This window comes from Anastrepha obliqua, chromosome 1 (genome assembly GCF_027943255.1).
Source record: "Anastrepha obliqua isolate idAnaObli1 chromosome 1, idAnaObli1_1.0, whole genome shotgun sequence".
Classification (NCBI taxonomy): Eukaryota; Metazoa; Arthropoda; class Insecta; order Diptera; family Tephritidae; genus Anastrepha; species Anastrepha obliqua.
In genome coordinates, this window is record NC_072892.1 from 179,125,323 (window position 1) to 179,137,937 (window position 12,615).

The 12,615-nt window shown below is 43.2% G+C and overlaps 1 protein-coding gene across 7 annotated transcripts in view; it reads right to left on the bottom strand.

The window, feature by feature from the left end:
• Positions 1 to 663: 663 nt before the first annotated feature.
• The window catches only part of LOC129242211 (ankyrin repeat and KH domain-containing protein mask), a 33,023-nt gene continuing 21,071 nt past the window's right edge, over positions 664 to 12,615 (bottom strand). For all 7 annotated transcript variants that reach the window (XM_054878776.1, XM_054878794.1, XM_054878789.1 and 4 more), the window contains 5 exons: positions 11,668 to 12,453; positions 10,066 to 10,375; positions 1,697 to 7,527; positions 1,474 to 1,632; positions 664 to 1,236 (listed from right to left, as the gene is read on the bottom strand). In XM_054878776.1, the coding sequence (XP_054734751.1) occupies positions 1,213 to 1,236; positions 1,474 to 1,632; positions 1,697 to 7,527; positions 10,066 to 10,375; positions 11,668 to 12,453 (7,110 nt within the window). In that variant the 3' untranslated portion in view covers positions 664 to 1,212. The remainder of the gene's footprint in view (positions 1,237 to 1,473; positions 1,633 to 1,696; positions 7,528 to 10,065; positions 10,376 to 11,667; positions 12,454 to 12,615) is intronic.

Consider the following 12,615-nt stretch of genomic DNA (forward strand, 5'->3'; position numbering starts at 1 on the left):
ACGATCATTATATTATATAAAGCAGCAAACTTTTGTGCGTCCCATGACGTTCTAGCAGCATAAGCACGCTGTTGCGCCCATTCATGCATCAATATTACCTAGAGAAAATGCCGAAAATGCCAACTGAAAATGAAACAGCTCAATTCCTTGCGAAGTAATATTACTTGCGAAATATCCAAAAAACCCAGATGAGAAAATTATTTTTTTTTTGTTTTTTTTTTTTGTAATTTTCACTTTTTCTGCTTACTTGTTTGTTATTTTCTATATGAATTTCATCATTTCATGCATACAAATATATAGTTCAAATAATAGATAATAGTTTATAATGTATGTGGATATAGGCAAAAGTAACTAAAATCTAATAAAAGAAAAATCTAAATTTTACAAGTGCAAACCGATAGTAAATTCGCCATAGTCGCGCACTCGTCGCGCTGGCCCATTTACGTGCAACGCGAATAATATGTAAATATGTATGTATACTATATGTGGGTGGAGTGTGGTGGAGCAAACACACAAGCATTTCCCCCAACATATGCCAATACAATAATTAATAAATGTTGAAAAAGTTCGTTTAAATTGAGCGCGTTGCAAACTCGTTTCTGCTCTTTTGTTTTCATCCCTTTCCTTTGCTCTCCTTCTTGCTTTTGTTTGTTGTTGTTTAAGTTTCGTTTTTTTTCTTGTTTTTGTTTTTTTTTTCGTACGCTTCACTTTCTTTGCTCGTCTTTGAGCACAAATGAGCGATAAAAGAAAATATTTCAATCGTTTTTTGTTTTTGTTTGTTATCGATTTTATGTTAAAGTAATTGAATTCTCTCTGATGTTGTTGGTTTCTGTTTTCATTTTAGAGTAATTATTATGTATTTTTTCATTTAATATTCATATTCATTCATTTCTTTTCAGCTTAATCCAAAGATATATACGTATATACGCGTAGGGTAGCTAAGTATGTATGTAGATATGGGTATTTTGTTGAGTGCGTGTATATATGTGTATATGTGTATATGTTGTAATAGTAGCATTTGTTGTTTATGAACTCTCGCTTGCTTCGCTTCCTTACTCCCCTCCTGGCCGCTTATACTGCTGCCGACTACACCACAAATATTTCATTAAATATTCATTTTAAAACTTTTGATGACAATTTGACGCCTTCTTGCTTCTGCTTCGGCTGGTACTGCTGCTGGTAGGGTGGTTGTTGTTGCAGCACATTAAAGCATCAGTTGGCCCAATTGTGCCACATCTAAACAAAGCAAAGAGAACAAAAAATAAATTAATTTCTTGAGCATCAACCATGGAATTGACGATTTACTCGTTTAGAGATATATTTTATTTCTTTTTTAGCAATTTTGATTTATTCCAAGTTATGCTAGCTCTGATTTTGAGAAAACTACAAAGTTAAATTTCTGGCAGACCGAATCGCATTCGTTGCAATGGCATCCTTTAGTAAAAGTAATTTTAGTTATCCGCCTCAACTCACCTGCTTGTCGTGGTCCCACGTATCCAACTTGTCCGGCATCGCATGCTGCATTTCCGAACCTTGTCCCATATATTGATAGCCATAGGGTGGCATTAGGTTCATCGCTGTATTCTGATGCATATTATGCGGTGGCATCGAGCCGTGATAGTCCATTGGCATCTGTAAAAAATCATCATTGACATTTAACCTTCCGGCTTGAATTGCCTCCTAACTGTGTACTTACAATGAACTGATCTTGATGATGATAGTCGGCGGGACCACCTGTCGGTCCGCCCATGCCACCCAGCCCACCACCAGCTGCGGCGCCACCGTAAAAACGATATTGTTGTTTCATCCAATTCGAATGTTGTTGCGGTTGTTGTGGCGGACCTGCTTGTGGGGGCTTATCCATCATCCAAGGACCGTGCATGAGACCAGTTACAGCTGCAGGCATGCCAGAGCCCATGCCGTCGTCCAAACCTGGGCCCGGCATGCCACCACCGCCGCCCAAATTCATTGGGTAGTTGTTGCATTTCCATGAGGCGCGCTCGGTGCCTATGGGTCGTGGCATTTTACGCATATCATCTTGTTGTTGTTGCTGCTGCTGGGCGGTCACATGTTGTTGCAGCAGACTACTGCTAACTGCGACCTGATTGGGCGACATTGCAGCCGGTGAGTTGTTGCCCGCCCCACCCATTCCACTATTTTCCAAATTCAGCACATCCATATAACTGCCATACCAACGCGGTGCATTTGGAGCATTTGGCGCTTGTGGTACATTTTGTGGTTGGGACTGAGCACGCGCACCTGGAGCCAAATTACAACCCGGCGCCAAAGATTTGCCTGAAGGGAAATTCGGATTTGTCTGTGGTGGTTGATGTTGTTGATGGAAAATACCACCGCCCAACAAAGGCTGCTGCTGTGGTGGCTGTCCGATTGGTTGTTGCATCGATCCCATATTGCCAGCGCCGCCACCACCCGGTCCACCAAAAGCTGTGTTACGCATATTGAGGCGCGACAGTGGATGGTTGCCATTGCCACCGGCACCACCCACGACTCCGCCACCCACCACACCGGTATGCATTTGCATGCCATAAGGGGGCTGCATTTTCACGTGATGTGCGTTGCTGGTGATGTTCAATTGTTCATAGAAACGATTCAACGATGGCTCGCCGATGGCACCAGGAGGCACATTGTTGTTGTTGCGCGTTGAATGGTTGGGGCCGATTGGACCGAAGTTCATAGTAGGCTGTTGCGTGCTGGCGGCACTGCCATCAAGTGCACCGACGTTGCCTGAAGGTGGTGTATGTGAGGCATTCACTATACCGGATCTGTGCTGCTGGTTAGTATTTGGTGGCGGGCGTTGTATTGCCAGGCCACTTGCAGGCATATTCGATGAAGTGACGTTGTTTGAGCTCATGGAAGTGTTCGCCGACGGCGGTTGGCCAATCGGGGCAGGAGGTTTGATAACACCTGGTGAAATGTGTGACTCTACGTTGCCTTGCGAGGGTAGCTGCAAATCTTTGGCAGCGCCACTTCCTCCACCTAAACTTAGGCCCATATCCACGCGATCTGCAATATTTGCGGTAGTGATAGAGCCATTATCGCCACTTGATACCACCGAAGATACGGTATTCATGCCGGGAGAAGAGCGAGCTGTTGAGGTGCCACCCGACATACTTGTAGCAAGCATACTGTGGCTCGATGGTGGCACTACATTGGCTGCGCTACCAACTGGTGGCTGGTGGCTGCCTATCGGTGCGGGCATCACACTGCTGGGCGGTGAAGTGGAGTGGCTCGAGGAAGCTTTGGAGCTACCGCACACTGGTGAATTCAGTATATTACGATTGTAACCAGGCGCCTTGGAGGCATCCGCTTTGGGTAGCGGGTCACTAACCAGCGCCGATGGAGAGTTATACATCTGGACGTTATCGCCCCATTGCGTTTGGTAGTTGAAGAAGAGTGTGTATTCGTTGCTAATTTTCGAAGCCAGCTGTGCCCCAAAGCCGCCAGCTGTTGCGTTGTTAAGTCCTGGTTGATTGCCATTATCCGAGCTCGTGCCACCGGAATTGCTGAGCTCAGCACAATTGATTACGAGGTGCTGCTGGCTATCTGGAGCGGTTCCTACTGGTGGTTGTGTTGATGTAACAGCGGCCGAATGCTGCTGAAGTTGAGTTGCTTGCGGTTGTTTCTGCGCCTGTTGTATTTGTGTGGGCTGCTGATGCGACTGCAGTGTCGATGTAGCGGTTACTGCTGGAACAGGTGAGCCTACATTCCGTTTGTTTGGTGGTCCGATTGGCGTGACTGCGCGCATTCCAGGTGCAGCCGCAAATGTTGCCGTCGAAGTTGTAGTCGTAGTGGTTGTGCCTGTGATTAAAGTTGTCGCTGATGTCGTGGTAGTAGTAATAGCGCTTGACACGACCGTATTTGCTGCGGAAACTGCGGCGGCGGCCGCAGCTGCTGCTGCTGCAGCTGCAGCGTTCACAGCGGCCACTTCGGCAGGATTAAAAACTCCTATGGGACCGGACAGCGCATTGTTTGAGCTATTGCTGTTACTGTTGTTGCCAGCGCCAGCACCAAGCTGCGGCAAGGCAATGGAGCTGCTCGGTACGGGTTTGCCACGACCATAAGGCGCACTTGCACCAATGCGACCGGTACTGACACCGTCACCAACTTTCTTTGACGGTGAATACGCGGATGTAGCTACACTTGTGCTGACGGTGCCACTTAGTTTGGCAGCGAAGGTCTGCGTGTTAACAACGGTGTTACTGCCTCTTTCGCCACTGCTTGTGTGCTGCTGTTTGGTTGTGATACTCATCTTCTGCACATGAATTACACTGCTGCTGCCACTATTTCCATGGCTAGAAGCTGTGGATTTGTTGCTACCTGCCGCGTTCGACATATCTTGGGATTTAAGCTTCTGCGTGCTACCGATTGAGGACTGTGACTGACTGCCACGGCTACCCGGTTGTTGTTGTTGCGAGTGAAATGATGATTTGCTAGCCTGCGAGCGACTGGAACTAGATTTGCCGCTGCCTCCACTGGACTGGGATTTACCACTTTTACCGCTGCCAACACCAACACCTTTGGATGCGCCAACAGCCCCACCGGAAACACCACTACTATTGGCGGACTGAGAACTGCCGCCGTTACCTGTATTGCCTGCATGTGTTGCAGTCGTTGATACCGATGATGACGTCGACGAAGCTGTGGATGCGGCAGATGACTGTGTTGCGGTGGCAGTTTTGTTGTCCCAGGTGCCCACGCTTAGAGGAAGAGAGGATGCCTTTATGCTGGTGTTGATGCGCGGCAGCATCTGGAGTATGTCCACGTCGGGGTCCTTGATGAGTGCCAATATAAGCATGTGAGCCTGTTTCGTGGCATCGGTCTGTCCTTTTATGGTAATGCTTCGTTCAGACTGGTTTTTGCCTTGTTTCTCTACCTCAATATGGGCACCTGTGGTGGCGCGTATTGCGTTGATGTTGCTGCCGGCGCGACCAATAACACGTGAAATTGCATTTACTGGCACCTGCACCTTCTTGCAGGTCATTTCGGTGGCGGCTGCAGGAACGGTTGTTGTGGTGCCTCCATTGCCACCTCCAACAGTGCCAGCGGAGGCAGTGCTATTGGCGCCGGTAGATGCTGATGAAGCACTTGTCGAGGCGCTGGTCGTTGATGAGGCGGCGCTGCTCTGTTGTGTGGAGCTCTTACGTACCACCTCCTTCCAGCCGTCCTCGCCGCGTTTTGGCGCGCTCGGCTTATGCTGCGTAGCTGTGCCCGTGATATTGTAGTCTTCGTGCTTACCACTTTTGACTTCGTCATTCCCTACGGAAGCGCCACCGACAATGTTGCGCGTAGCAGAGAAAATGAGAGATTTGCGCGTGGATGTACTGCTGCTGCCGCCACAGCCTCCGCCGCCAGCTGACGTATGTGCTGTATAACTGTTGGAATCATGCAATTTGTCTTTGTCACCTTTTGTTTTCTCGATGGCTGCATGGTGATGTTGTTGATTTTGTTCGCGCTCACGTTGTGATTGACGAGTATTGCTGGATTGTGTTTCTTTAGGTGCAAGGTTTTCCTTCTCGCGTTGCTTGGTGCTGTCGCGTTTCTTGTTCGCCTCCTCTTTTCGCAAGCTAATCTGTTGCATTTCAGCCTTTTTGCTTGCTACAGCAGCCCCAGTTGACTTTGCCGCGGCGGGCGTATTCGCTTCTGCGGTCTGTGCGCCACTCTTTTTCGTAGGCCCATTACTACCTTTCACTGGCATCAGCTCCTGCTCGCGCTCTTGCTGTTTCCGAGTAGAAGCAGACTGTTTGGTCGCGCTTCTATTTGACTGAGTTGGGACATCTTCCGCAACTGCACTCGCTGCTGCCAGATTTGCTTGCAGTGCGGTATTGCTCTCATTGCTGGTATTCCTTTGCTGTAGTTGTTGTGATACATTTTTCGGCTTCTTTTTATTTTTAGCAGCCCTCCCATTATTATCTCCCTCACGCTGTTGGATATTGTTATTGTCATTTGCAATGCTGTTGGCAATAATAATAGTCTTTATTTCTGTGCTCGAGCACGAGCCTTGGTCGATGCCGGAGTCACCTTCCTCGCGGTAGTTCCGCGCGATTTGATTATCATCCTCATCTTCAAGCCCATTTTCTTCATGATCGCTGTCGTCGTCTTGATCCGAGTCTTTTTCGTCATGGTCATTTGAACCAGACATTTGACTGCCACCGTTAGCGCCTTCCATTTGTCGGCGTTTCTCTTCTTTCTTTTCCAACTTCTTCTTCTTCTTTCTCTCACGACGACGCGCTGCAGCAGCTCTACGACTCTCTTCGCGTGTACGCTCATTATCAAGTTCTTTGAGTAGTATGGAAGCATTTTGGTTGGCCTTCACCGCCTGTGCCTCCTTAGCTGCGCGTATGAATTTCATGCAATCGAAACACTTTTCGGATAATTCCTTATCACTGATTGTGCTAATGAAGCGACTCATCTCCTGATCGGAGGGAAATTGTGTCACATACTGCACCATCCATTTCACCACTTTGGTGTGACCCTTGCGAAAGGCCGCCATTAGACACGATACACGACGGTTATCCTGCGAATCAATGTCTGCTTGATGACTATATAATATCTCAACGACGCTCAAATGACCACCATGTGCAGCCAGCCAGAGTGGTGAATTGCCCTTTTTATTCTTTACTTCCACGGCCGCTCCTCGCGACAACAGCAACTCCACGAACTTCAAGTGTCCTTTATCAGCTGCAATGGTAAGTGCAGTGTCACGTGATGTCGGTACTGGGGCTGCATTCACATCAGCGCCTTTATCCAGTAGTACACGACCCACATCAATATAACCACCAGAGGCTGCCTCCATAAGTGGTGTAAGTCCGGTTTTGGCGCGATGCTCGACATTTGCTTTGCGGTCCAGCAATAAGCTCACCACTTCGTGGCGACCTTGAAAACATGCGAGCGTTAGTGCGGTGTTACGGTTAGTCTCGATTTGCGCGTTGATATCAGAACCCTGATCCAGCAATAGTTTAACCGCGGCTGTATGGCCATTCATGGCGGCCAGCATTAAAGGTGAAATACCCAATTTGCTACCGGTACGTGAATTTATTTCTGCGCCATGGTTCAGTAGCAGTTTTATAATATTTACATATCCACCACTGGCTGCCAAACTGAGTGGCGTATAATCGGAAACATTGCGATGCTCCTTATTGGCGTTGTGTTTAAGCAAGAGTTCGACTACCTCGTAACGACCGCCAGAACAGGCCAGCGAAAGTGGCGTGTCCTTGGTGCGTTCCGACTGTGCCTCCAACTCGGCACCATGCTTCAATAGTATTTCGACTACCTTCTCATGACCAGCTGTGGCAGCTAGTATTAACGGTGTGAAGCCTTTCTTGTCTCTATGCTCAATATTCGCATTACGGTTGAGCAGCAGTTGAACGAGTTCCTCATGACCACCGGCGCAAGCTAATGTCAACGCGGTATCGTGATTTGAGTCGGTTTCCGAGTCGACGTCGATGGTCTTATCGAGTGTGGTAGTGGCAACGGTTTGTTGGTATTGTTGCTGATTCGTGGTGTTAGCTGACGGGTAAAAAAAAATTCAAAAATTGGCGAACCAGGAATTCTCAAATAAATATTTTTAAATCAAAACAAAAGTCTTTAAAGAAAGATAAGGCACAATATAATTTAAGGATAACTGAATAAATTTGTTAGAACTTTTTTTTTTTTATATGTAAATACATTAGGACGGGGCGATTTGCATGAGATACAATTTTTTAAACCCGCGCCGTCGGATTTGTGGCGAATAATCATGGTTAAGTTAAAGGAGCCGGCTAAATTTAACTAAAAGTGTACTTTATACTTTACGTCGAGGTTTGCACTTCGAGCTCGGTTAAATACCGAATACCCTGCGTGGGTTATTGACTACGTTGTTACTATCCTAAATTTGGTATGTGCGTTAAGTTTCATCTGTCAACTCATTCTTTGTTTACAACACGTTTAGTATCGACGTGTCACAATGTTTTCTACAATGGAAAAAATCAAATGCAGTGATTGAATTTTTATTTTTGGAATGCGAAAGAAATTTTGTTTGTGGATTACTTGCAACTGGTAAAATTCTGCATATTATTGTGACCTTTTAGAGCAGCTGAAGGAAAAAATTCGTGAAAAAAATACCCAGTTTACAAAAGAAAAAAAATAATTTTCATATGGACAATGCACCGTATCACAAGAGCATTTTGACATTGTCTAAAGTCCATGAATTCAAGTTCCAATTGCTGGAGCATCCACCGGGTACACCAGATTTGGCCTCTAGTGACTTCCGTCTGTTTCCAGACCTAAAAAATGTATACGTGGAAAGCGTTTTCCATCAAATGATGATATCAAAACAGCTGTGGAATCGTATTTTGCAGCCCTTCCACATTCTCACTTCAAATATGGAACACAAATGAATTGAAACAAATGTATTGAAGTTCAGAAAGACTATACTAAGTGATAAATTGTATTTCAAACCATAAAATTGGGTTTTTCTTATGGAACCGCAGAACTTATTGAGCAACTTAGTATGTACATTGACCCATTTGCGCGAAATTATATGTGCCAAGAACCAAATTTCACAGAGAGCGTTTTTTCCACTTTTTTGTGCTTTAACCTACAAATCATAAGCAAATTTTACATACGCTTAGATAATGAACTATTCAACTAAAAATTGCTCCCTTGAAAGTGTGCATTTTCTGAAAAAAAGCTAGCTTTTAGTACACACGATAATTTCACTCACTGTATACATTTTTTATAACGGTACACATACATAGTAACAGGTAATACATTGTATACATAAAGTCTCATCGGTTTTGCTCAAATTCACCGCTTAACGTAAAGCAATTCCAATTTTTTCTCGCTCTTTCATGATGTCTGTCGATCGCTGAAAAAAAAAACCAACATGTTTTTCTAATACTTTAATTTGTCCCACTGTGTCGCAGGATTTTTGTTCTTAAAGACAAGAATCATCATCTTTACTACGCGGTTTCGGTTGCCAATCGCCCCGACCTAACATATATACGTACATATGTACATGTGAGTAGATAATCACGAAGAATAGAAATATATAATATATAATATAATAATATATATGGTCATGAGGGGTGTGTGCATTACGAAAAGAAGCGTATATTAAAAAAAAAATTATTTTTATATATATTTTTTTTAAGTTTTTTTTTTGTATCAATTTTTTATATTTTTTTTAATATTTATTTTTAATATTTTTTTTATATTTATGTTTACATATTTTTTATATTTTTTTATATTTTTTTTTATATTTCTTTATATTTTTTTATATTTTTTTATATTATATTTGTTATATTATATTATATTTTTTTATACTATAATTTTTTTATATAATTTTTTTTATATAATGTTTTTATAATATTTGATATTTATTTAATATTTTTTGTATATATATTATTTTTTTAAATAACTTTTTTATCATTTATGTTTTTATGTTATCTTTCAATCTATAGAAATCATTCTATTAAAAAATTGTTAAAGTTGGCCTCACATAATTTTACCTAAATGGCTTATCCACTCATCGAATTATGACCGATACGAAAATTTAACAATTATGACTAAAACAAAAACAATTATATCGAAAATAAGGTATCAATGGGGTAACAATTTATGAATTTAGAAATGTATTAATTTTATTTATAATCTAGAAACACAAACGATTGCGCAAAGAATGCATTTTTTGTCTGTCAGCTTTTACGAAACCAGTCCACTATTTACACTAACTTTTTAAAAGCTCTTGATAAATTCGGTTTCATTCTTTTATATCCTTGTTCACTCCGCTTGGAAGCATACGGCCTAGATCTCTAATTAAACAAAAAATGCAATAAACCGAAAAATTTTTAAAATCATTCTCAGTCATAATTCGATTGTTAAGCACTGTATAAGGCACATCAATCACACCCGCTCGAAACAAAGCAAAAATAAACAGACAGAAGAGGCTCACAAAACCTCAAACCAGAGCCACAATTCAGTGCTCCGTTTATGAATTAGAATTTTGTCTAATGACAACTGAAAGAAAGAGAGTTGGCAATTACACTTTAATTGATCTGCACGTACCTTGACTGCCTGCTGGTGTTTGACGCAGCGCTGCATAACGATTACGCTCCTTGCGAGACTGCTTATCGATGGCTTTCTTTGCAATGCCTCCGGATATTTTCGAGGACGTAATCATTGGCGGTGCTGGTAGTTGCTGAGCGGCAGCTGCAGCAGCGGCTGCCATTTGTTGTTGCGTGGAAATTGCACATACACCAAGCCCAACATCCGGCGAGATAGTCGCATGGAATTGTGTGGATCCACGAGCAGCAACTGTGGCCGCATTGCTATAGGGAGCAGCAACTGGTGGTTGCGTTTGAGTGGCAACTTGAACCTGCAAAAGTAGGTAATATTGGCATAGAATTTTTTCACATTGCATGGAAATAAGTCTGTTATGAGTAAGTACGGTCGTACTTTGGCGAATGATGAAAAGATTTTTTATAAAAATTTACATATATTTTGTACGGCTGGGTATAAAAGAGTCATAACTAAGGTTTTTGTACTAGTATTTCTTGTAATAAAAAAAACAAATATTTTTGTTCGACTTCGGGGTGTCGTAACGGATTTAGCAACTCCTAACCTCACTTCAAATTCCAAACAAGTTAGTGAGCTAAGTCAAAGTTACAGGTAAGGCGAAGCTGACGTCAAAAGTCTATCCACTTAATCTGAACGCGAATCGGAATCCCTACCAGAAAACATATAAGTTTGGAATTATACCTATATATTTACATTTAAATGCCACGTCTACATATATATAAAGTGTGACTATTAAATGAAGAGACGCGTGTCGCTTTATCTTTCAGAGCTTTACAGAAACTGCACGGCGCAACATCCGGTGAATAAGGAGGTTGGACTGACACTGAGATGATGTTTTTGATTGGGAATCTCTTAAAATACAATGCGAAATAAGCGTGCACGTTATCTTGCTCTATTGCTTTATTGTTCCACGCACAATTTTTGCGGCGAAGCAAAAAAAAACAAAACAAAAAGGTTTTGGCTAAAAACATTTTCTTACAGAATTGAGTGGTTCTGCCTTCGAAACAGAAAGTTTCATGCTCAACAGCTGGCTATCGCTGCCGTTTGACCCTGGCGTGCTTCTTCTATAGCAGCGTCAGTCATGTTATTTGGTACCCACACCTCGTATACATTTTTTGTTAGAAGTTTGGCCAAATTTACCCTCCAATTTGTTGTGCGCATCTCGGTGCTGCGAACATACCGCTTTATGCCGCAACAAATTGGCAAATGTTTTTGGGAGTATAATTTTTGGATAAAAAAAAGCAAAAAATAAATAAATTTTGGAGCACACTTCTGTTAGGTGCTTGGCCGATCACTTACTCCTATTTGTGGCATGTGTCTTGATGTTGTTCCCTAAATGGAGGTACCTACAGTTTTAAACCGACTCCGAACGGCAAATGGTTTTTATGATGAGGTTTTTCATAGCAGAAATACAATCTCGGAAGTTTGACATTGCCTACCGAGAGGCGACCGCTATTATAAACCACTTTTTCTCTCATTTTGCTGGCCGAATGGTAGTCAGTGGGTTGGCTATGGCGGCCGACTAAGCATAAGGGAGGTGAAATAATTGCACTGACGCTATCTGTGTTTTACTTTTTCGCCAGCCTTTACCTGTTGTTGTTGCTGCTGCTGTTGTTGTTGCAACTGCTGTTGTTGTTGTTGCAATAGCAATTGCTGTTGTTGCAGATGATGTTGTTTTTGCTTGAGGACCTGCTGATGCAATGCATGCTGTTGCAACAAAAGATTGCTTTGCGCCACCTGATCGAGGGATGTCGATTGTTGCTGCTGCTGCTGTTGTTGTTGTTGCTGCTGCATGAGACTTTCAGCCTGTTGCGAGAACTCATGCATTAGTTGTTGATTCTCTGGCAAATCTTGCAGCTGCAGGTGTTGCAACTGTTGTGCTGCATCGTGTACGTCTTGTTGTTGTTGGTGTTGCACCGATGTCGGCAGCTGGAATAACAACTGTAACGACTGTGCCGATTTGTCACCACTCTCAACATTGAAGACGTAATTAGCAGCGGCGGCTGCGGCTTGCTCCTGATGCTGCTGTTGCTGCTGCTGCTGTTGTTGTTGCTGCTGTTGCTGCTGGTGTTTTTGTTGCGGTTGCTGATGCTGATTGGCAGCACAGGCTGCCAATGCTTTTCGCAAGCGCTCACTAGATTGCCGATCCTGCTGCAATTGCTGAATCATATGCAACTGACGGTGTTTCAACTCCTCCTCATCTTCTTGTAGTATAAGTTGTTGGTGTTGTTGCAATTGTTGATGCTGTTGTTGTAGCAGGAAATCACCCTGATGTGGCAGTGGCTGTTGCATTTGTTGATGTTGCGCAGCAGCTGCGGCTGCTGCTGCATCATCTGACGGAAGTGGCAAAAACGAAAATGTCTGGTGGTGTTGGTGCTGCTGCAAATTTAAGTAGAGCAAAGAGCAAAATTGTGTTAATAAAGAATTCATAAATTTTCATATTATCTCAACTGTAGTTCTGGTTTTTTTTTTAATTTGAAGGTGTTGTAAGTTGGGTATGACAGTTTGTTTGTATGTACAAGTGTGACGGGAGAGATA